At 42.0% G+C, this 20,438-nt stretch overlaps 2 protein-coding genes across 10 annotated transcripts; one reads left to right on the top strand and one right to left on the bottom strand.

Annotated features, from left to right (window-relative positions):
• Positions 1 to 482: 482 nt before the first annotated feature.
• On the bottom strand, positions 483 to 4,047 carry LOC116733952 (protein LBH-like). 2 transcript variants are annotated; one of them, XM_032584992.1, is made up of 4 exons: positions 3,565 to 4,030; positions 2,320 to 2,418; positions 1,654 to 1,801; positions 483 to 1,583 (listed from the first exon to the last, which is right to left on the bottom strand). In XM_032584992.1, exons 2-4 carry the CDS (start codon positions 2,392 to 2,394, stop codon positions 1,531 to 1,533), a joined length of 276 nt encoding a protein of 91 aa, XP_032440883.1. In that variant the 5' UTR covers positions 2,395 to 2,418; positions 3,565 to 4,030; the 3' UTR covers positions 483 to 1,530. The 2 variants fall into 2 exon arrangements, with proteins under 2 accessions (XP_032440883.1, XP_032440882.1); XM_032584991.1 differs by having other exon boundaries at positions 483 to 1,801; positions 3,565 to 4,047.
• Positions 4,048 to 5,047: 1,000 nt separating this feature from the next.
• LOC116733907 (tumor necrosis factor alpha-induced protein 2-like) lies at positions 5,048 to 18,049 on the top strand. 8 transcript variants are annotated; one of them, XM_032584917.1, is made up of 14 exons: positions 5,048 to 5,142; positions 5,283 to 5,341; positions 7,211 to 7,315; positions 8,045 to 8,496; positions 8,902 to 9,113; positions 11,081 to 11,192; positions 11,438 to 11,560; positions 11,630 to 11,724; positions 12,397 to 12,489; positions 12,587 to 12,713; positions 13,144 to 13,269; positions 13,337 to 13,486; positions 14,099 to 14,223; positions 17,466 to 18,049. In XM_032584917.1, the coding sequence occupies exons 2-14, from the start codon at positions 5,314 to 5,316 to the stop codon at positions 17,653 to 17,655; spliced, it is 1,938 nt and encodes a 645-aa protein (XP_032440808.1). In that variant the 5' UTR covers positions 5,048 to 5,142; positions 5,283 to 5,313; the 3' UTR covers positions 17,656 to 18,049. The 8 variants fall into 8 exon arrangements, with proteins under 8 accessions (XP_032440808.1, XP_032440809.1, XP_032440803.1 ...); XM_032584918.1 differs by having other exon boundaries at positions 5,286 to 5,341; XM_032584912.1 differs by lacking the exon at positions 5,048 to 5,142 and adding an exon at positions 5,761 to 5,866 and having other exon boundaries at positions 5,151 to 5,341.
• Positions 18,050 to 20,438: the final 2,389 nt, after the last annotated feature.

Here is a 20,438-nt window from a genome sequence, read left to right on the forward strand (position 1 = left end):
TATGGCAAACCTTTATCATAAAGTGCATGTTTCCTGTAGCTTGAGGCAGGTGAGGTTTTGATGCTAAATCACCAAATGTGCACTTTTTCCATCGGATGAACAAACACCCGGAGGAAACGGGTGGAGCTTTTATTTATTCTTCATGCTGATTGTTTGGAGAATGTTTTATTTGACCATTTTACGCAATCCTGACTGGGCGGTGCTGCGATGATGTAACAGCTGCTGCTGCAGCTGATTGGTGGTCTGGCCTCCATGCGCTCTGTGTTTTGTTGCAGTGCATGCAGCTGAGTAGGAACAGCAAACATCTGCTCTGTTTTTCATTTTTTATGCATCTGATCAGATTATGGTGCTGCAGACGGACTTGCGTAACTAACAAATGTTTCTTATTTTCCAAGGATTTCCACACATCTGAACTCTTTTGTTTATCATCGTTTCTTTGTATCATTCGGTCATTTGTAATAAACTGACTCCATGCACTCTGCTGGTGAACTGCAGGGAGACGGTTTTTATTCCAGAACGCCGACGGCGTCGAAAACAGGAGAACAAAACCAGGAACCAAAAACACCAAGAAAAGATCCGAAAAACACGAGATCATTAAAAACCTGATGTGAGATGAAAACATTTTTTAAAAATTCAAGAATAGGAAGAGAAATATACAACTGTAAATTTCCACCAAAAAAACTCACATTTTGAAATTAATTTCTTTGAATAAAGAAAATTTTTGAGTTCCAAAAGTCACATATGTTCAACTTGGAGTTTCAAAAGTTTAAAGTTTGCTAGAAAAAAAAAAAAAAATGAAATTTTTAGATCAATCTCAGAAAATTACGTGGAAAAAAATTGGAGGTTTAAAACACAAAATCTTTTACTTTCCATACTCAGAAATTTCCAAGTTTTTTCTAGAAAATTTCTGAATCAAACATTAATAAAAAATAAAACCTAAAGCCGCCCCCATGCAGAAAATGTCGCCCCCTGTTGGGAGGATTTAAAAACAGTTAAAAAACAAAAACAATGTTTTTTTAATCAGGCCTGAATTCAGCTGAAACAATTTTGGGTCGCAGCTCAGTAGAAGATCTCTGGGAAACAGAACCAGCAGCTGATTAGACTGAGGACGGAAACCAGGAAACGTACAGAAAAAACAAAATAAACTTATTTAAAATGAACCAGAGGAAAACTAATTTTATATTCAGAATCTGTTGGATCTGAAAAAAGGAAGAAAAGCCAGAAAACCAATAAATAACTCATAATATTCTTACAGAACAAGAATAACTGCAGCTCCAACATTTTGTGGAACAATTAAGGCTTTGTTTTGGTATTTCAAAATAAAAGCCCAGAGTTCATCAAACTATTTATTGATCTGTGAAAAATACGAGTTAGAATAAATCAGATGTTTCTTCCAAAAATACCAATAAAAATAAAACGAATACATCAAAAGGTTGTTTTTTATCATGAGTCCTCAGAGGTCAGAGGTCAGCCTTCCAATCATCTCAGGTGTGTTAGCTCCGCCTCTTCACCTGGGTAAAACTGGAGCCGTCAGACTCCGCCCATTACCAGCTCCGGAGGCTCCGCCCCCTCCATGGGTCGCCCTGGGCAGAAACCACCTGCTGACGTCACTGAGGTCAGGGCAAGGGGCAAAGTGACGGGTCGCGACCTCACCTGCCGCCTGCTGGTGGCGCTGTGTGACATCATCGGGAGGCCAGCGGAGCTCGCCACTCTCCACCTGGTCTGCGTCGCTGGGCTCCACCACGATGGAGGGCAGCCGCCGGCAGAGCTTAGGAGCGCGCTCAGTAGAGTCCGGAAACACCTGAAGAAGAGCCGGCCAATCAGAACGCAGAAAGAGCAGGAAGTAAATTCAGGGGCAGCGTCTCGTTAGAGTGGGAAGCTGTCACGTTACGACAAAGCATAACATTTATTAAAACGTTTAATGAGGTATGGAATTAGAAAAAATAAGAAACTTTCACAATATAATGAAGCATAAAATTAATTAAAATGAAGAACTTGCTTGTTTGAAAGAGTTTTAAATCTCCATAAAGTTTTCTCTTTTTAACAAAGTTTCTGGTTAAGATGCGGCAGTAAAATGCTTCCGTATGAAACAAGTTCAGATTCTAAACAACATTCAGACGACCAGCTTTTATTTGTTTCCTTTAATTGATCTTTAAACCTTTGTTTTTACAGCCTGGGTGTAATACTGCTGTTGCTGTGTTTCAGGTCAGAGTGGGACCTCCTCACAATAGATGATCTTTGAGCGTCCCTCTTTCTGATTGGCTCCTGTGCAGGTTTAATCTGGACTCATGTGGGATTTGAACCCACAGAGTCACTCACCTGTAGAGAAGCAGCTTCCTCTCGGGGAGCTCCGCCCACCGCCGAGTCACAGGTGTTCATCACCTGGTTGGTCATCTCAGCCAATCAGCGTTCAGCAGGCTGAGGATGATGAGAAGGAAACAGGATGTTCAGACTGTCGCCTCACTAACGTATTCACACACCACTTAACCTTTCATCACATTCCAACCAGAAACTGGTTACAGTTAAAAATCTGAAAAGTGTGGAGTGTATTGAAAGGTGAGCAGAGACAGGCGGTGTGTGTCTGCACAAACAGACACACACATTGTGTCTGTTGAGTGGCTGTTAGCAGAAACGCATGCAAACAGCCACTCAAGTTCTAACTGGTTCCTCAGAATCAGAACCCACAGGAGAGGAAAAGTACGGAGCTACATTAGGGCCGCAAAGCTTATTCAAAATGGGGAAAAAATGAAACTGAAAAATTATTTTGGAACTCGGGAAAAAAAATAGAACTGGACAAACATTCAAACTGGAATGAAACTGAAAAATAATTGTGAAAAGATTTTAGACTGAAAAGATAAACTGAAAATAAAGATTTTAGACTGAAAAATAAGGATGTTAAACTAAAAAAATATTCAAAACTACTTTTCAAATTCAGTTTTTGTTTTTTAATTTTCAGATTTCTTTTTCTTAGTTTCGAACTTGTTTTCTTCTGAACAAATTTCATGGCCTTAATGTAGCTCCATAAAAGTCCCTGCAGCTGGATCTCTGGGTTCTTTCAGTGGTTCTGTTGGACCGGTAGTTCGTCTCTACTTAATGAAACATTTGATTTTTGGCAGCGAGCACAGAAGCTTCCTTTCACCAGTCAGAAATTTGAATATTTTCCTGGAGCGGAGCCCGGACCGAACAGCTGCAGGGCGTGTGTTCCGCCAGCAGGGGGCGGCGCTGCGCCTCCAGCCGGAAGGGAAGAGGAGAACGGGCGGATCGGACAGGTGAGACCAGATTCAGCAGGTAAGCTAAACCTGTGGAAACTCCTGGATTATTCAGCGCTGGTATTACGCCGCTTTTTCCACCAGAGCTGCAAAACCGGGCCGCCAAACCGGGTTGCCAAGGCAACAGCCCAGAAATACTGATAATCTATAGTTTCTGCAGGTTAAAGTTACTCCATCAACATGATCACACACACAGAAAACAAACCAAAACCCCTGATGGGTTACAGATCTCAGCATTATTTCTGTTTTGAATATTTTATGAGGAAAATTAAGAAAAGAAAAAAAAAAGTCTCACGGTTCGATCTTTGATCCGCAGAAAAAACTGGAAATGAAGCTGAAGCTGCAAAATCCACAGGAGATCAGGCAGAGACCTGCTGCTGCTGCTCTGGGGCCGCCTCATGTGGCTCTGTGTGTGTGAGAGAGAGGGTGTGTGTGTGTGTGCTTTGCATAAAGTCCTGATTTGCATGAAGGAGTGTCTGTTTGTTGTTTGTCTGAAGCTTCAGTTCTGATCCTCTTCATCATTTTTTCCTATAAACAGGAAAAACTTTCAGGTTATTTTTTTCAACTTTTCTTCTCCTGATGTCCTGAAAGTCTTCTGATGTTTTGATTTGGGTTTTTTCTTGTCCTGCTAAAGAAATAAAACTAGTTGAGATGAACATTTCTGTTGTTTTTAAGACACAAAACTTAAAACGAGAAACAAATATGTAACAATGAGATGTAAACTTAAGGAGAATCTTTCTTGTTTTAGTTATATAAAACATTAAAACAAGAACATTTCTAGTAAAGAGATGAGTTACAAATTGAGTCAACTACAATGACTTAATTGCACATTTTACAGAGATGTGAAATAATTAAAAACAAGAAAGTTTCTCAAAAAGAGAAAAATCATTTAATGAGAACATTAAGAAGGTGACCTCTAAACCTACAAGCCTCGGTCTGGGTTCGGTTAAATGGCCGATGTGAGCAGAGGCCGCTCCAAAAGCAGGAAGTGGACTGCAGCGCATGGCATTCTGGGTAAATTCAACCAAAACAAGCGAGTTGGCCTAGCGTTACCGGAAGGAATGGCCTGTGGTCTTTAGCCAAAGACTGAAGAGAAATCCTCCAACCACTAAAATTCATGAGAAACAGAACCACAGCAGCTGGGAACGGAACAAACGCTGAAGTTTTGGTTCCAAATCGAACCTACAGGAGAAAAACATCTCGAGAGAACCTGATCCGATGTTCATGCTGCTATCAGAGGATTCTACGGAAGTATTTCAGTAAACAAAAGACAAACCTCCCCATAAAACCTTCAGAGAAAGCCTGGAGAACCTCTGACCCGGATAAAATAATGACCGGGTCACAGCTCAACGTCATCATTGAGGCTCGGATCCATTTTCTCTCTGAACACAAAGAGGCGACTGCTGCGCTACACTGACCTCTGCTGGCAGTTTACCGTCACTACATCCTCCACTAGCGATCAGTCACTGAAAGATTTTTATTCGTTTTATTCATTTAATAATGTTTGATGGATTAAATGTTTCAGTTCTTGCTTTATATTTTGTTCAGATATGATATTTAATGAAATGATGTGAAGTTTTTAATGAAATTAATACTTTTTGATGATTGAAAACAGTCACATCATTGAATCAGGTAAACACTAAATGAATGGATGAACTCTACTGCGACTCAGCCTGACTGAGGTGGATGGAAAGAGGATGATGATGATGATGATGATGATGATGATGATGATGATGATGATGATGATGATGATGATGATGATGATGATGATGCAGTGGCTGAAAGTGAAAGTGTTTCGGTCTGGTTGAGATGCTCAGGAGGTTTCGGCAGGAAGCAGATCAGCTGCTGGATCCTCAGTTTTCCGTCTGATCAGGTCATTTTCTGTTTTCTGCTCCTGTGTTTAAAACGCCCAGATCCTGATCAGGCTGATCCTGTTAGGATGATTAGAGAGGATCCACCAGATCAGATCCGTCACCATGGAAACCGATTCAATGTCTGATCTGATTTCTGCAGCAGAACTAGAACCGGATCAGAACCTGAGGACATGTGGAGGAGGCTGAAGAGCAAGCAGGGTATTATTATTATTATTATTATTATTATTATTATTATTATTATTATTATTGTGGTTCATCTGTACTACTGGAAGCTGCAGTATTTCTATGAATGACCACCAGAGGGCATCAGAGTGGAGATCAGGCGACAGAGGCGGCCTTGGATTAGACCGTTAGCTGAACGGAGCTGAACCTGAAAACGTCATTGATCCGCTCATCAGCTGATTATTAACTGATTCAGTTAATAATCAGTTAATAATCAGCTGATTATCGATCTTTCAAACAGCTGAGAGGAAAACATCTGGACTGAACTGAAATTCTGCTTGTGCCGCATTTGTGATGAGTAATGGTGGCCTTCCTCTGGAGGAAGAGGAGGATGAAGATGTTAGGTTTTGTCATAATGCGGATCTAAAGGAAACTGAAAGTGTTTGGGTCCACAGATGCTCACTGTCTGATCTGGACCGAGCCTGTGGAGCCGAACCGGAACCATGGTTCTGGTTTCGGATGCGTGGAACCTCCTCTGCGTCTGCATGGTGAACAAACAGGGTGAGAGCAGACGTGACCTTTTTACCTTAAACGCTTCGCTGCAGAGCCGCTTTATCGGCATCATTTGTTTGCTTCTGTCACTTCTGGGTCTCTTATTTGCGTTCATGAAAAAAGAAAAAACATTTATATAATAAATACTAGTTTTAATGCATCGCAGTTAGAACAGAAAATGATGGCGATGAGTAACTCCTCCAGACCCCGCCTTCACCGCCCCTTAACTCCGCCACTGCCGCCGGCCCCTCCGGCGGAGAACACGTCCGCTCGGGGAGATGAGAGGAGGTATGGCGGAGCTCCGCTCCAACTTTACTGGGTTTTGGGTTCTGGAGGTTCTGATGGTGTGTTTGTGGGATGAATCTGTGCGGGAGATGATGAAGGTGAGGCGGTTCCAACTCCTCTTCATCGCAACATTTCAACCATATTTCAGCGAGCAGATCCCGAACGGGCCTGGTTTTCACCACAGAAATGTGTCTGTTTGGAGGTTTCTGTCGTTTAAAGATGAGAACTGGGTTCGGCCTGGTTCCGAGACCGATCCAGACCGGTTCTGGACTGGTTCCGAACTGGTTCTACAGGCTGTAATCTGGTCTCAGAATACGCAGTTGATACTTATTCTCCGTTTTATTGTTGGCTAATCTTCATTTGCTTGGCTTGAACTGAAATATTTAACAGGAATTCTGGGTAAATAGTTTTTTATTTGTTTTTATTATGAACGAAAACTGAATACGGAGGCTTTAAACACAGAAGAAAGGAAAATTAATGCTTTTTTTTTACTTAAACGTTTTACTGACATATTATTAAAACTATCCACTGTCTTAATAATTACAAGATTGCATGTGTGAATTAATAAATTAAATGTAGCTCAAACTAACAAATGCAGAATTATTATTTTTTGTACATTTATATTGATTTTTTGTTTCAAAAATCTATAATATGGTTTTTAAAACAATACTGTTAGAATAATTAATAATTTTGATAATTAATAATTTTGATATTCATAAATAGATGTAATATGGAAATGTAAAATAAATTAAAGACTGGCCAGAAAAGGTTTAAGTATTTTTATGAATTCATTTTTATATTCAGGAGGTCATAATAATAATAATCTAATTATTATAATTGATAAAAAGTATTTATTTTGTGAAACTGAATAAATTTAACATAACACAGCCAGCAAATGCTATGTTATTATGTTTCTTTAACTGTATTTATTTTTATTTTCAGGGGCTCATAATAATAGTTTATAACAATAATTAATTAAAAATTTATAAAAAATATATCTCTTCTGTTTATTAGTTTAGAGAGAGGAACGTGTTTCCAGATTTTAACTGGTGTTTCCCTGATGTACAGCAGGGGGCGCCGATGAGAACCCCGGAGGAACCCGGAAGAGAATCCCCAAGCTGAAGATCCCCGCAAACATCTGGAGCCACCGCAAACAGAAGAACCAGCAGAGAGGTCAGAACCTGATTAGAGGCGCAAACAGAGGAGGAAAAACTGAGAGGTTTAAAAGAGAAATAAAGAAAGTCTGACTTTTAAAATTTCTAGAAATTTTTGTCAGAAATTTTGGGATCAATCAAAAAAAAATTTCTATAAAAACCAAAAACTTTCTGTCTTCGAAAGTTAAAATTTGATAGAAAAAAAACAAGGAAACATTTGAATGTAAAAAGTTGCAAATTTTCTAGAGAAAACCTGGAATTTTCTGAATTTCAAAAGTAGAAACTTTTTCAGTTTCGGAAATTTGGAAGTTTTGAAACAGAATTTTTTTTTCTAGAAGATATCTGACTTTTCTTCCAGCAAATTTTTGACTTCCAAAAGTCAGAAATGTCCTTGTTGTTTTTTTATTTAATAAAATTTCTGAGATGTCTTGGCTTGTCCATTTCTCCTCTGGGTGCAACACGCCGTCGTCTTTTCGGACGAAGGCCTAGTTAAATCATTTAGATGGAAGAGAACTCTATCAGCATGTTGGTCTGGACAGAACAGCCAAACCCAAACCTTCCCATCTTCATTCAAACCCCGGATCCTGCAAATCCTCCATCAGGAACGAGGAGAGAGAAAACCAAAACAGGAGCATTATTTCAGCCTGAAACGGCATTACCGACCACCGACACCCACAGAAGTGACGTTTCAGGTTGGGAGAAATAACGCCGCCCTCTCTTTTCTGTGTGTCCGTGTCACTTCCTGCAGACGACCAGCCGGACGGTGGCCATGAGGAGGAAGAAGAGGAACAGCAGGAGGAAGAGCGACTGGATGACCTCACCAGGAAGCTGATCCTCAGGGAGGAAGAGCTCTTCACCCAGGACTGCCGCAGTGAGGAAGAGGAGGACCAGCTGCTGAAGGACTTTGAGTCTCTGAGCGTCCGGGTCTGGATGGCCGTCCACAGCAGCTTCGACGCCACGGCGCCCCCCGCTGGACGTCCGAACGTCCTGAGGAGCGCCGTGGATGCCGTCCTGCAGCAGGAGACGCAGGACCGGCGCTGGACAGAGAGTCCCGCGGACAGCGCCCCCGTCTGGCGACCGCTGAGGTGGCTGAGGACGCACAACCAGCTGCTGCAGAAAATGGTGGAAAAACGACTGAAGGACGCAGGAGAGGACGAGACAGGAGACACTGGACAGCTGTCCTCTATCACCAAGAGACAGGTGATGATGGATGGATGATGGATGGATGGATGGATGGATGGATGGATGGATGGATGGATGGATGGATGAACAACTCTCTGCTGATGTTTCCTTAATTTCAGCTTCCAGCCAATCAGAGAGCAGATGTGAGTTGATTTGTGCTCACCAACGATCTTTACCCATCAACAGAACGACATCATCAGCATCATTCTGTAGTTTATTTCTTCATGTTTTCTCTTTTTATCTTTGATATTTATGTTACTTGAGTTTTTCATTCCTTCAACTTTACTAACTGATCTGTCCCTTCTTTGGATTTCCTCGCCCCCCAAAAGATCCCCCAGCCTCAGGTTTGGTAGCCATGTTGAAGCAGACCTTTAGAACAGCAGCAGCCTCTCTGATCCTGTCTGTCGTGTTTCACCTGTCCAGGTGTTCCGCCTGGGGAAGCGTGTGAAGGAGGACCTGCTGATGGCGGCGGTGGCGGTGAGGGACTGCTACCCGCCCAGGATGGACATCCTGAACATCTACGGCGGACTCTACCACCAGGCCTTCGCCGCCCACCTGGCCCAGCTCTCCTCCTCCGAACTGGACCTGGACGACTGCAGCTACCTGCTGTTCTGGGTCAACCACTACTATCCTGAGTCAGTTTCCATGGCAACCGTTCACGCTGTCGTCTTCAAATGAGGCTTCATTTGTTTCCTGGACATAGTCCTCTTAATATTGATATTGTAACTAAATCGGTAGCTGTGCTAACCCTAAAATGCAATCAAAAACAATAGTTCACTAAACAGAAAAGCTTTAAGTCAAAACCCCAAATTTCAACCCAGATGTCAAACAAAACTGAACTGAAAGGTTATGAAGGAATCAGAATTTATTCAGGAAGTTGCTCTCAGAGTCTTCAGAAGTTTTTGAGTCGTTTCCTTCAGTGGTTCTTGGTGCAGCGCCCCCACAGGCCAGGAGGGGAACAGGTTGGTTTGACTCAGAGAACCACAGCAGCTGGAGGTGGAGCAGATGGTGGAGTTCTGGTTCAACAATTAAACCAAGTCTATCGGAGTATCAGGAGGAAAACACCTGCAGTCCTCAGAGACGTCAGTTTGTTGATTTTAAACCAAAGAGGCGCCAGAACTAAGATCACATCCTGACTTAACTTGTTGGTCTTCAGTCAGATTTCAGTTTAATCTTTTAGATTCTGCTGTTAGTCACTTCTGTTCTTGGTGTCATGAGATGAACTGAATGTAATTATAAGTTTCCCCAGGCTCTTCTCTAGAAATAACAACAGAATAAACAAGTTTGTTCAGGTCACATGTTGCAGCATCTGACTCCCATCGTTAAGAGTTTAGGAACCTTCTGATTTTTGTTCCCTGTTTTATTTTGGAGCGTTTTGGTGGCTCAGAGCTCAGCCGTCCGTTTGTTGGGCGTCGGCCGTCTGTGTGTGTGGAATCCCATTGGGTCGGTAACATCCTGATTTCTGTCAGGACTGGATTTGTTTTTGCCCTGAGTCACTCGGCTCTCCGTGGGTCTTCCTGCTTCACAGCGACCTTGGTGTTTGGGCTTGAGGGAACTTATTTATGACTTCCTCTCTTTGGCTCAGGAAATTTCCCTGCTTGATGATTTTTAAAGTGCAAGGTGACATTTTTAGGCTCTTTACGTGGAAAACTGAAACAGTTTATGTCAATTATTAATTAAGCTAAGTTAGCCTAACTGACGACAGTAGAGCTTCAGTCAGGAAGCATCCAGGAGATTTTAAACTATTCTAGGCCTGAATAAAAGTAAATTGCTATATAACACAGAGTTATATAGCAAACTTAAAGTTTACAGAACAGCCAAGTAAATTAGCACTTTAAAATTTATCCGGAAAAATTTATTTATGGGGAGCTAAGTGTGCTAAATGTTTTCAAAGTTAGAAAAAACATTAAAGCACTAAAAAAAACAAATCAATTTAAGGGAAGTTAAGTATGCTAAACATTTCTAAAGTTATCAAAAGAGCTAAACAAAATATTAGCTGTGCTATTAGCGCCTTAGCGTATTTAGCAGAAGGGTTCCCACCACCAGAGATTAGTTTTTTGTCTCGGAAGGACGCAGTCCACCAGGAAAACGTCCCATCCATGGCATGAAGTTGTGATAAAACTAATCTAGGAGAAGCTAAGTTGGTTAGCCTCCCCAGTGCTAAATGTTAGCAGAAAATTAATGAGCTAAACCAAAAATTAGCTCTACTATCAGCACATTAGCAGAAGTGTACCCACCACTGCATCCATGCAATTTAGTAATTTATAATTTATCTGGAAAAAGAAGATAACTGCTCTATGTGTTTAGAAGTTAGCAAAAGCACTGAAGCGCTAAAATATTAGCTCCACTTAACAGTAGCTTTAGCTCTGTCGATGCTTCATCCAGTTAATCACAGAAGCTCTGAGCAACGAAAACTTTCTATGGAATAGAAAATATATTTAGTTAAGGGCAGCAGTGACTTTAACGATGTTTTCTGTAAATAAAAACAACCAAACAGAAGCAGAGTGAAGCAACAAACCCAAAATGTTTAAATGTTTATGATGTTTTTGTGCAGAACTTTGTTTTATCTTAATGTTGTGAATTTGTTGTTGGATCCCTGCAGTGAAATCCTGCAACACAAAGAGCTGGACGGGATCAAGACGGCCTGTCTGGGTTCTCTGCTGCTGCTGGACACTCTGAGGCGACTGGAGGAACAATTCATGAGCCACAGACAGGTAAACAACAGACAGGTAAAGACAAAGACAGGTCAACAACAGACAGGTAAAGACAAAGACAGGTAAACAACAGACAGGTAAAGACAAAGATAGGTAAAGACAAAGACAGGTCAACAACAGACAGGTAAAGACAAAGACAGGTAAAGACAAAGACAGGTCAACAACAGACAGGTAAAGACAAAGACAGGTAAAGGTGTCGGCGGCAGATCGCCAGCAGGCTTCAGCTCACTGTACCGTCGTTTCAGGAAAAGGTGAAGCTGTGGCTCAGCACGGCTCTGAAGAAGGAGGAGGAGAGCTGGCTGAGTGGAAAAACGCCCGAACTGATCGACTGTTACTACTTCAGTCCGCTGGCCATCGATGTCATCCAGGTGAGCTCAGGGACAGGTAATGCTCCTGGGCTTCGACCGGCCGTTTCTGATGAAGCTTCCTGTCTGCAGGTGGTGAACAGTTCCCTGACTGAGTTCAGCTGTGCCATCAAAGACCAGAACAAGGTGCAGAGGCTTACTATTCACCTGGAGAACTTTCTCAGCAGGTAAGCCACGCCCACTGAACACAAGAACCAATCAGGTCACAGCTGTACTGTTTCACTAAGAAGTAAAAGGTTCGTCGTCTTTCCTTTATTCATTAATGCAGACTTTCATTTAGCAGAAGCTAATGCTAAAGTACTTTACCAACATGCTAACTGGTATAAGCTAATGCTAAGGCGTTAAACTAACATGCTATTTAGCAGAAGCTAATGCTAAAGTACTTTACCAACATGCTAACTGGTATAAGCTAATGCTAAGGCGTTAAACTAACATGCTATTTAGCAGATGTGAAATAGTTTAAGAATGGAAAGATTTTACGACTCTTAGCTTTTATTTTGCATCTGTTGTATTGATCTTCATGTCGACTGAGAAGACATGAACAAAGATTATGCAAAAATTTAACACAAATATTTGGAATATTGATCAAATATTGTTAAAATATAAATTGAAAGTACCTAAAAATTTATTTTTAAGATTGTGTGGCATTAGGGATCTTTGACAGCATTCAAACAGGAAGTGACATTCAGCACAAGACAGGAATTGAACCATTTACCTCCACGCCACTCACCACTTCTGAAGAAAAATCTTAATTTAAGAAGTCTATATTTGGAGGAATTATTTCAATCTGTGCTTCAGTTTTTCTGGTCATTTCATTCTTTTATGTGTTTGTGTTGCAGCTACAGGAAGAGCGTGGAGGACCTGGTGAAGGCGAACCCCAGCAACCTGCATCCAGTGCTAAAAGCTACGCTGGTCTGTGAGCAGCAGCTCAGGTGAGCTCACACCTGCATCACGACTAGAGCTGCAGGAAATCTGCCCCAAAGCATTCTGGGAACTGTCACAGCTAAGCAGCGCCTCTCCTGTCCTCAGAGATTACATATCTGGTCAAGCTGAAGGTTTAGCTGAAGATCAGAAGCGCCGATGTCTGGATACGCTCTCTGCTCTCAGGGATTGTTGCTACCAGTATTTTATCTTCCCTCTTCACGGCAAGATCAAGGTCAATACTGTCTCTACTCAGAGAAACCTAAAAACACTGCTGTGCTAATTATGTACATTAAATCCACTAACATGCTAAACCAACACAGCATTTAGCAGAAGCTAATGCTAAAGAGCTACAACAACATGGTATGTAGAGGAAGCTAATGCAAAAATGCTAAGCTAATATGGTATATAATGGAAGCTAAATTCTACACATTTTCAAAATGAGCAAAAACAATAATATGCTAAATTAATAATTTGTTCCTCTGTTAGCACATTAGCAGAACTGCAAACGCCATCGCTATGGCAACTAGCAGAAGTTCTGCAGGTGAATAAAATGACAGAAATATGAGATATGACCGATGATCTGGAACAGTAAACATTTTCTGCTTCAGTGGAACATCTTGTTCTGTTAGCAGGACAAACGTCTCTTTCGTTTTGATGTTTAGGTCTTCTTAAGTCCACTGTGGACGTCCGCCTGGGTGGACGGCTCACTTCCTGTCATCGACCAGCTGCTGAGCTTTCTCAACCAACAACTGGCCGACCTGTCGGACCTGAAACCAGCCTGCAAACAGGTGAGACACCACCACCCTACACCTGTCTGCCTGCCTACCTGTCCAGCTGACCGCCCACGTCTCTCAGCCACTGGTCTGCGACCTCCACCAAGACCTGGCCGCTCAGTACGTGAAGAAGACGATGAAGACCAGGGTGAAGAACCGACAGCAGCAGGTGGCCGGGTCCGAACGGATGGTGGAAGACGTCAAGAAGATGGACGGCTTCTTCAGAGAGGAGGTGAGACACGTAGCAACACGCTAAACCACAAGCTAACGCATCAGGCTAACGTATCAGGCTAACGTATCAGGCTAACGCATCAGGCTAACGCATCAGGCTAACGCATCAGGCTAAGGTATACCAGCAAGTTAACACCAGATGCTTTATTATTCTTTAGCTTCTTTATGTGTGTAGCATACCTGCTAACATTAGCATCATTTGTAATTAGCTTACATCATATCAGGGTTATTATGGCTGATTTTAACCTTAGATTAGCAGCAAACTAAAAACAATATTTGGATTTTGAAAAACAAAGTGGCATTTAATTCACCTTTATTTTTATTTTATTGATTGATTAGGACAGTGAACATTAATCATCATTTCCACAGTTTATGGAGCAAAGATAGATAAAAAAATAAACATTTACACCAGAAATAACTAACAGACAGACAGAGTAGAAATTCAGCTGTATTTTGTCAGTAGTACTCAGTACTGGTCAGTAGTACTCAGTACTTACTCAGTACTTGTCAGTAGTACTCAGTACTCGTCAGTAGTACTCAGTACTCGTCAGTAGTACTCAGTACTTACTCAGTAGTACTCAGTACTTACTCAGTACTCGTCGTGGTGTCTCAGGGCTGCAGTTCGGCGCCGTGGCTCTCTGAAACGCTCTGCAGCGTCGCTGAGATTCTCCGTCTGCAGGATCCAGCCAGCGTTCACCTGGAGGTCGTCGATCTGGCCCGAAGGTTCCCGGACTTCAGGTACCGCCCACAGAGGAGGAGTAACTAGTTACATTTACTCAGTTACATTTACTGGAGGAATTGTTTCTTCAAAAATATATTTTTAGGAGTATTTCTACTACGCTGTACCTGAGTAATTTCATTTTGAAGTATAATTTATATATTTATATAATTAATATTTTTTTTTTATTATTTATATATTTATAACTGTAGTAAACTTCTGGATTTTCTTCCCACTGAATGAAAAACAAAAATGTTTTAACCAGAAACTCAAACCTGCAGCTTCTGATAAAGTTTCAGAAGGTTTTTATTGACAGAAATTTCTTTTACCTGATTTTATTTTTGTTACTTATATAAATTATCGTCATTTTTGTAATTAAAACACCAAAATTTACACTTAATTTTTTTTTTTCATATGATGATGTAATTTTAAAATATTAAATGATTGATCATTTGATCAGTCACTCAGTACTTTAGTAACTTTTTACCAAATACTTTCTCTTACTTGAGTAATTTGTTGGATGGAAACTTTTTACTTTTACTTGGGTAAAACTAAGTTGGAGTAGCTGAACTCTGAGCAGTTTTTGGATCCTCTGTCCAGCTTGACATTTTGCTGAGTCATTTTGCTGAGTCATTTTGCTGAGTCGCTGTCCATCGTTTCGGAGCAAAGCGTTTGTCCTCTGAGTCGCTCTGCAGCAGAAAGGAAGCTCAGAGGATCCGGAGCGCTGAGGTTTAACTCTGACGTGAAGCGACCGCAGCTGATGTTCGTAGATGTTCGGTTTCGTCACAAGGAACAATGGCTTTCTGTTTCCCAATGCATGCTGGGTAAATCGTCAACTGTTTCATGTGGATAAGAAAGAACTCGGCCTCCCACCGCAGAGAGACACTGTTGGGAAAATTAAGCAACGCTGAGCAATCTGGGCAACGCTGAGGCCTGCAGGAATCAGATGCAGATTTATTCAGTTCTAGAATCTAAATCCATTTAAAATGTTTATATTTGGGTTTCAGAACCAAACATGGAGGAGTCACATTCAGCTTCTATGCACCACAAATCTGGAACAAACTTCCAGAAAACTGAAGCACAGCTGAAACCCTGAGATCCTTTAAATCTGGACTAAGAGCCAATCTGTTGTATCTGCTTTTTACCATAATAAATGGAACATTGACCGATATATCTGATATTAATTGATTAATTGGATGATGGCACTCATTGGAATGTTTCTGGTTTTGTTGACTGTTTGGTGTTTTTATAATTTTGTGTTTTTATGAAGTGAAGCACTTTGAACTGCCTTGTTGCTGAAATGTACAAACTGATGGATCTTCAGTGTCGCAGTTAACAGGAAGGAGGTTCAAAACTTCCTCCTTCAGTCCAAGATCAGCTTATCTCTGCAGAGTGTGTGAAGATTTGTTGGTCTGTGTTTTTTTTTTACCCCTCCAGGGGGTCTTTTTGTGGGCTCTAGAGTCCCTTTTTCATGAAGTAGGCTGACAGGAAAGGGGGAAGGAGAGGGGGGAAGACATGCGGCAAACGTCGCCGGGTCCGGGAGTCGAACCCGCGACAGCCGCGTCGAGGACTCGAGGCCTCCAAATGTGGGTCGTTCTATCCCCTACACCACCACGGCACGCCCCGGTTTGTGTCTGTTCAGCAGACTGACACAGTGTTAGCATGTTAGCATGAGGTTAGCCTCTTGGTGCAGAGCGCGGTTAGCGCTGGCTGAACATTAGCCATGTTTCTCATGCAAGTTTGAGCGAACTTTCAAAATGTCACCAAAAAGTCAAGCAGACTTTTTTTAGACGTGTTTCCATTTCCTGATCAAATCAAGCAAATCATAATTTTGTCAGACGTTGACACTACTCTCGTTCTTGAATTAAACGTTTTGGCGCTAAGATGAGCTGCTGGGTTTTTTTGTTTTGTTTTGTGTTTTGGCCCGTGTTAAAATCGGTTTATTTCACAAAACTCCAATGGAAAGACTTTTTTCGCACATGATCAACAGCCGGATGTTGCCGCTAGCGCAAACCACGAAGAAGAAGAAGAAGAAGAAGAAGACAGGAAGTGGTAGGAAGATGACGGCGCTGCGTGTTTTTAATTTATCACGTGAACAAACTTATTCACAAGTGACTCTAATTTCATTTCTTATTTAATGGAAACACAGCAAATTGTGAAATTGTGTTTTTTCCACACTAGTGGAATATCAACAATGCTTTCCGAGCATTTGTTATGGAAACGCAGCTTTAGACGCTCTAGCTGCTCTGCATGTCCTTAACATGTTCAACATGTTTCTGTAATAAATCATCTTTCCTGGTGCCACACCTGGTGTCAGGTGTGGCAGCTTGTTCTGCTGCAACCCGAGTCCTCCCGGTTCCGGTGGGAAGGGCGGGTCCGCTCCGGCCAGAGGAAAAGTACTGAGTGGCGCCGGGTGGAGATCAGGTTCTGGAAGCTTCCAGCCGTCTGGTTTACCTGCTCAGGTGTCGAACCAGATCTAGAGCAGCTAGAGACGAACCAGATCTAGAGCAGCAAGAGACGAACCAGATCTAGAGCAGCTAGAGACGAACCAGATCTAGAGCAGCAAGAGACGAACCAGATCTAGAGCAGCTAGAGACGAACCAGATCTAGAGCAGCTAGAGACGAACCAGATCTAGAGCAGCTAGAGACGAACCAGATCTAGAGCAGCAAGAGACGAACCAGATCTAGAGCAGCAAGAGACGAACCAGATCTAGAGCAGCTAGAGACGAACCAGATCTAGAGCAGCAAGAGACGAACCAGATCTAGAGCAGCTAGAGACGAACCAGATCTAGAGCAGCTCGAGACGAACCAGATCTAGAGCAGCTAGAGACGAACCAGATCTAGAGCAGCAAGAGACGAACCAGATCTAGAGCAGCTAGAGACGAACCAGATCTAGAGCAGCTCGAGACGAACCAGATCTAGAGCAGCTAGAGACGAACCAGATCTAGAGCATACGCACCTGGTTGTCAGATGAGGGTCAGAAAACATAAATTGTTTCCTCCTCCCATTTCTGGCCACGACTGCAGATTTTTGGGCGTTTAGTCAGAAAAATGAACCGAAAACACTGAGATCCTTCTGGCAGAAGAACCCGAGCCGAGTGTCTGAAGTCAGGGTGAATTAATCAAACTTCCAGGGAGAAGAAAATATTAAGTTCAACTAAACAGAACAGAGTGAAGGAGCACATAGAAAACATGAAAAATATTTTTAAAAAGTGATTTTTAAAATCTTTTTTTTGATTAATTATTTGTGTGATTGTCGTCAGCGGCGCTCACGTCTCGGCGTTGCTGTCGCTGAAGTTCGGCCTTTCGGCGGCGGACGTCCGGTCCATCAGAACCAGCGTGGAGGAGAACCGCCCCCTGGACGCCTCAGCCAATCAGAGCCCTCCGTTCTTCTCCAGTGTTAAAGTCAAATGGATCAATAACAAGATCAACCAGATGGCGATCAAGAGTTAAAACAGTGCGACTCAATGCTAATGTTAGCATAGCTTGTTGTTTCAGATTATCTGCATGGCGTATAATGTAAACATTAGCTTAGTGATGCTAACATGTTAGCCAGAAATTTAAAAAGGGAGACTTGCTGCGTTGGAAAGCCATCTGGTGTTCATCAGGGCTCAGCTCTCGGTACCCTTCAGTTCTCCTTTTATTACCATTTAAGTGTTAGAAAATGTGTCGTATTTAAGCTAACTCTGCAACCAGACTCACTTTAAATCCATGCAGCTTCCTGCTACTTAACAAAGCCCTAAAGTAATGAATGTTGTAAGGCTGTGCAGAATGTTTTAATGTGTATAGAAACAGAGGCATGTATCTATTACTGTAGTCATTTCAATAAACGTATTTATTCAGCAGAGCCTCTCACTCATTTCTCCATAAATGTGCAGAAATACTTTAAATAAATTTGTTTTTATTACAGAAACATCATTGAAGTTTTAGACTTAGAGATTTATTCAGGAGGAAAAACATCGCATGTTGATAAATGAAGGTTTTTTTTTATTTTAGTCAAAATCATTGTCATATTTGGTCTTTTTAAGAATATGCATATAGTTTGATTTTTTTCTTAAAAATAAAAATGGGATATTTTCTATATTTTTTAGTGAGACATTAAGTACCTCATGCAAAACAGGTGACAAAGTAACTCCAAACTTAGAAAATCATGCAAACACTAGAAATATTGTACGTATTAGTTTGTAGTTTTTACCTTCCCATGTGAAACACATGCTAACATGCTGTAGCTAACTTGCCTAAGTTAATAATGATTTATTGAGTAGTTTAACTCTTTGTTTAGACAAGATCAATAACTCTTTTCATCAGAGATCTGGTTGGTGGTGAATAATGAAATAAAATAATTTTTGAGTGAGGTAGGTGTACCTTAATGGAGGAGGAACAACTTACAGTTTCAGGAAAAACTGTTACCTGCCATGCTAACTAGCTTTAGCATTCCTGGCAGACTCTGTCTAGCAGGAATAAGCTGTAGTAAATACAAGAGTGTATTCGAACAAAAAAGGAGTAAATTTCCATTAAAAAGCTAAAAAAAAATATTAACTTAATCTCAAAAATTTTGTAGAAAAAAACTTTAACATTTCTGAGTTTCAAAAGTCTAGAACAAGTTAGAAAAACTCTGAAATTTTCAGATTAACCTAAAAAAAATTCTTTAAAAAACCCCAAAAACAACAGCAAAAAAATCCTTGACAATTTCTGGTTTGAAATGTCTAAAACGGGTCACCGACCTTTTTCAGACTGGGAGCTACTTCACGGGTCCAGAGTAACACGAAGGGCTACTTATTGATACAGACATAAATGTTCTTGGCTCAGCCTTTATAACAATAATATATATACTGTATGTATATTTGATTACATGCTGCCTGATCATATTAATGTTAGGGACTACTCACAGTAGTTATCAGTAATAATTTACCATGGCAGATATGGTTAATTGCTATATTGTGATCAGAAGTTCTTAGTTCAGAGTTTTAAGTTTGATTCTCATTTGGAGATTTTCTGTGTGATGATAAATTTCCCACCAGTGACTGAGAGTCTGGATCGGTGCTGCAGCTGCACGGCTGGACGAACTGAGTACCTTGAGATTTTCCTTTGAATAAAAAAAGAAAAGAATAGTTCTTGTTTTATTATCTAACCCTCTTTACTATTAACGAAATTGTGGAGAAAAAAAGATATTTTGTGTCCAAAGATATTGTACACACAGCTGTGTAGAGTCTGTGGGGGTGAGGAGGGGCACAAAGCCTAAATCTGATTGGTCAGTTTGCTTTTGTTTATTTCACGGGTTGGCGTTTTTCTGCAAGCTAAACATGAATGAGTGGAGTTTGAACCTCCCGTAGTTCTAAGATCCCGCCTGAGCTTCTTACAGTGTGCGGTTCTGGCGGGTCGCCGGTTTATTTGCTTTTTTGAGGTTTCGCCAACTGAATAACTGACGGGTCACCAGCTGGCCGACACCAGCAGATGCGCTGGGGGAAACCCTGGATATATGTACAAACATCAAGGACTCCTGGATTTCTGGGCTTCTCACCCTTTCTCTAAGGGAGCCCAGAGACCCTGCGGAGAAAACCCCTCCAGTATAACAAGGCAGTTCCCAGGAGGGGCACTCTCCAGTACCCCCTCCAAGGACTTAAAAAGGCTGGGTAAACAGTCAGAACCCGACCCAAACCCGTAGGTAGAGGGAGAGGCTGTCCTCTTGTTCACCCCAACGTACAGGCACCAAGGCGGGAGGCAACAAGTCAGCCCACTCCTGCCCAGCGCCTCTCACAAGGGGCAACTCCAGGGTGGGAAAACATCCAACCCGAAGAGTTTTTGCGGCGCTAGTGGCTCGTATTTTTCTGACAGCAGGCAGACAGGAAGGAGGGCGAGGAGACGGGGCAAAGGTCATCGAACCCGCGACGTCCGTTTTGAGGACTAAGGCCTCCAAACGCTAACCCCCAAGCTAACCCCCTGCGCCACCACAGCACGCCCCGAGTCCGACTATTTCTAGCCAGAACCCATCGGCTCTTTTCGGGCTGAGCCCGGCTGGGCTCTGTGGGTTAAAGCCCGGCCACCAGGGGCTCCCCAACGTGCCCCACCCCCAGGCCTGGCTTCAGGGTGGGACCTCATGTACAGGCGAGCAGAACCACTGTTTCCAATGGTCGTTTTCATCATAAGGGATCTTTGGGCTCCACTTGGTCTGGTTCCTCACCTTGGACCTGTCTGCATTGGGTGGCCCAACCAGAGGCATGAAGCCCCGGCAGCAA

The sequence above is a fragment of the Xiphophorus hellerii genome, chromosome 15, assembly GCF_003331165.1.
Source record: "Xiphophorus hellerii strain 12219 chromosome 15, Xiphophorus_hellerii-4.1, whole genome shotgun sequence".
NCBI classification, from domain to species: domain Eukaryota; kingdom Metazoa; phylum Chordata; class Actinopteri; order Cyprinodontiformes; family Poeciliidae; genus Xiphophorus; species Xiphophorus hellerii.

What these genes read in the sequence shown, in the direction of transcription:
- LOC116733952 (XM_032584991.1), bottom strand. Translation starts at nt 2,394, where the DNA reads ATGACCAACCAGGTGATGAACACCTGTGACTCGGCGGTGGGCGGAGCT. An exon ending in AGGAAGCTGCTTCTCTACAG is followed by an intron (nt 1,802 to 2,319) that starts GTGAGTGACTCT and finishes GCTCTTCTTCAG; the next exon opens with GTGTTTCCGGACTCTACTGA.
- LOC116733907 (XM_032584912.1), top strand. Translation starts at nt 5,809, where the DNA reads ATGGTTCTGGTTTCGGATGCGTGGAACCTCCTCTGCGTCTGCATGGTG. An exon ending in TGGCCATCGATGTCATCCAG is followed by an intron (nt 11,561 to 11,629) that starts GTGAGCTCAGGG and finishes TCCTGTCTGCAG; the next exon opens with GTGGTGAACAGTTCCCTGAC. An exon ending in CGAAGGTTCCCGGACTTCAG is followed by an intron (nt 14,224 to 17,465) that starts GTACCGCCCACA and finishes GATTGTCGTCAG; the next exon opens with CGGCGCTCACGTCTCGGCGT.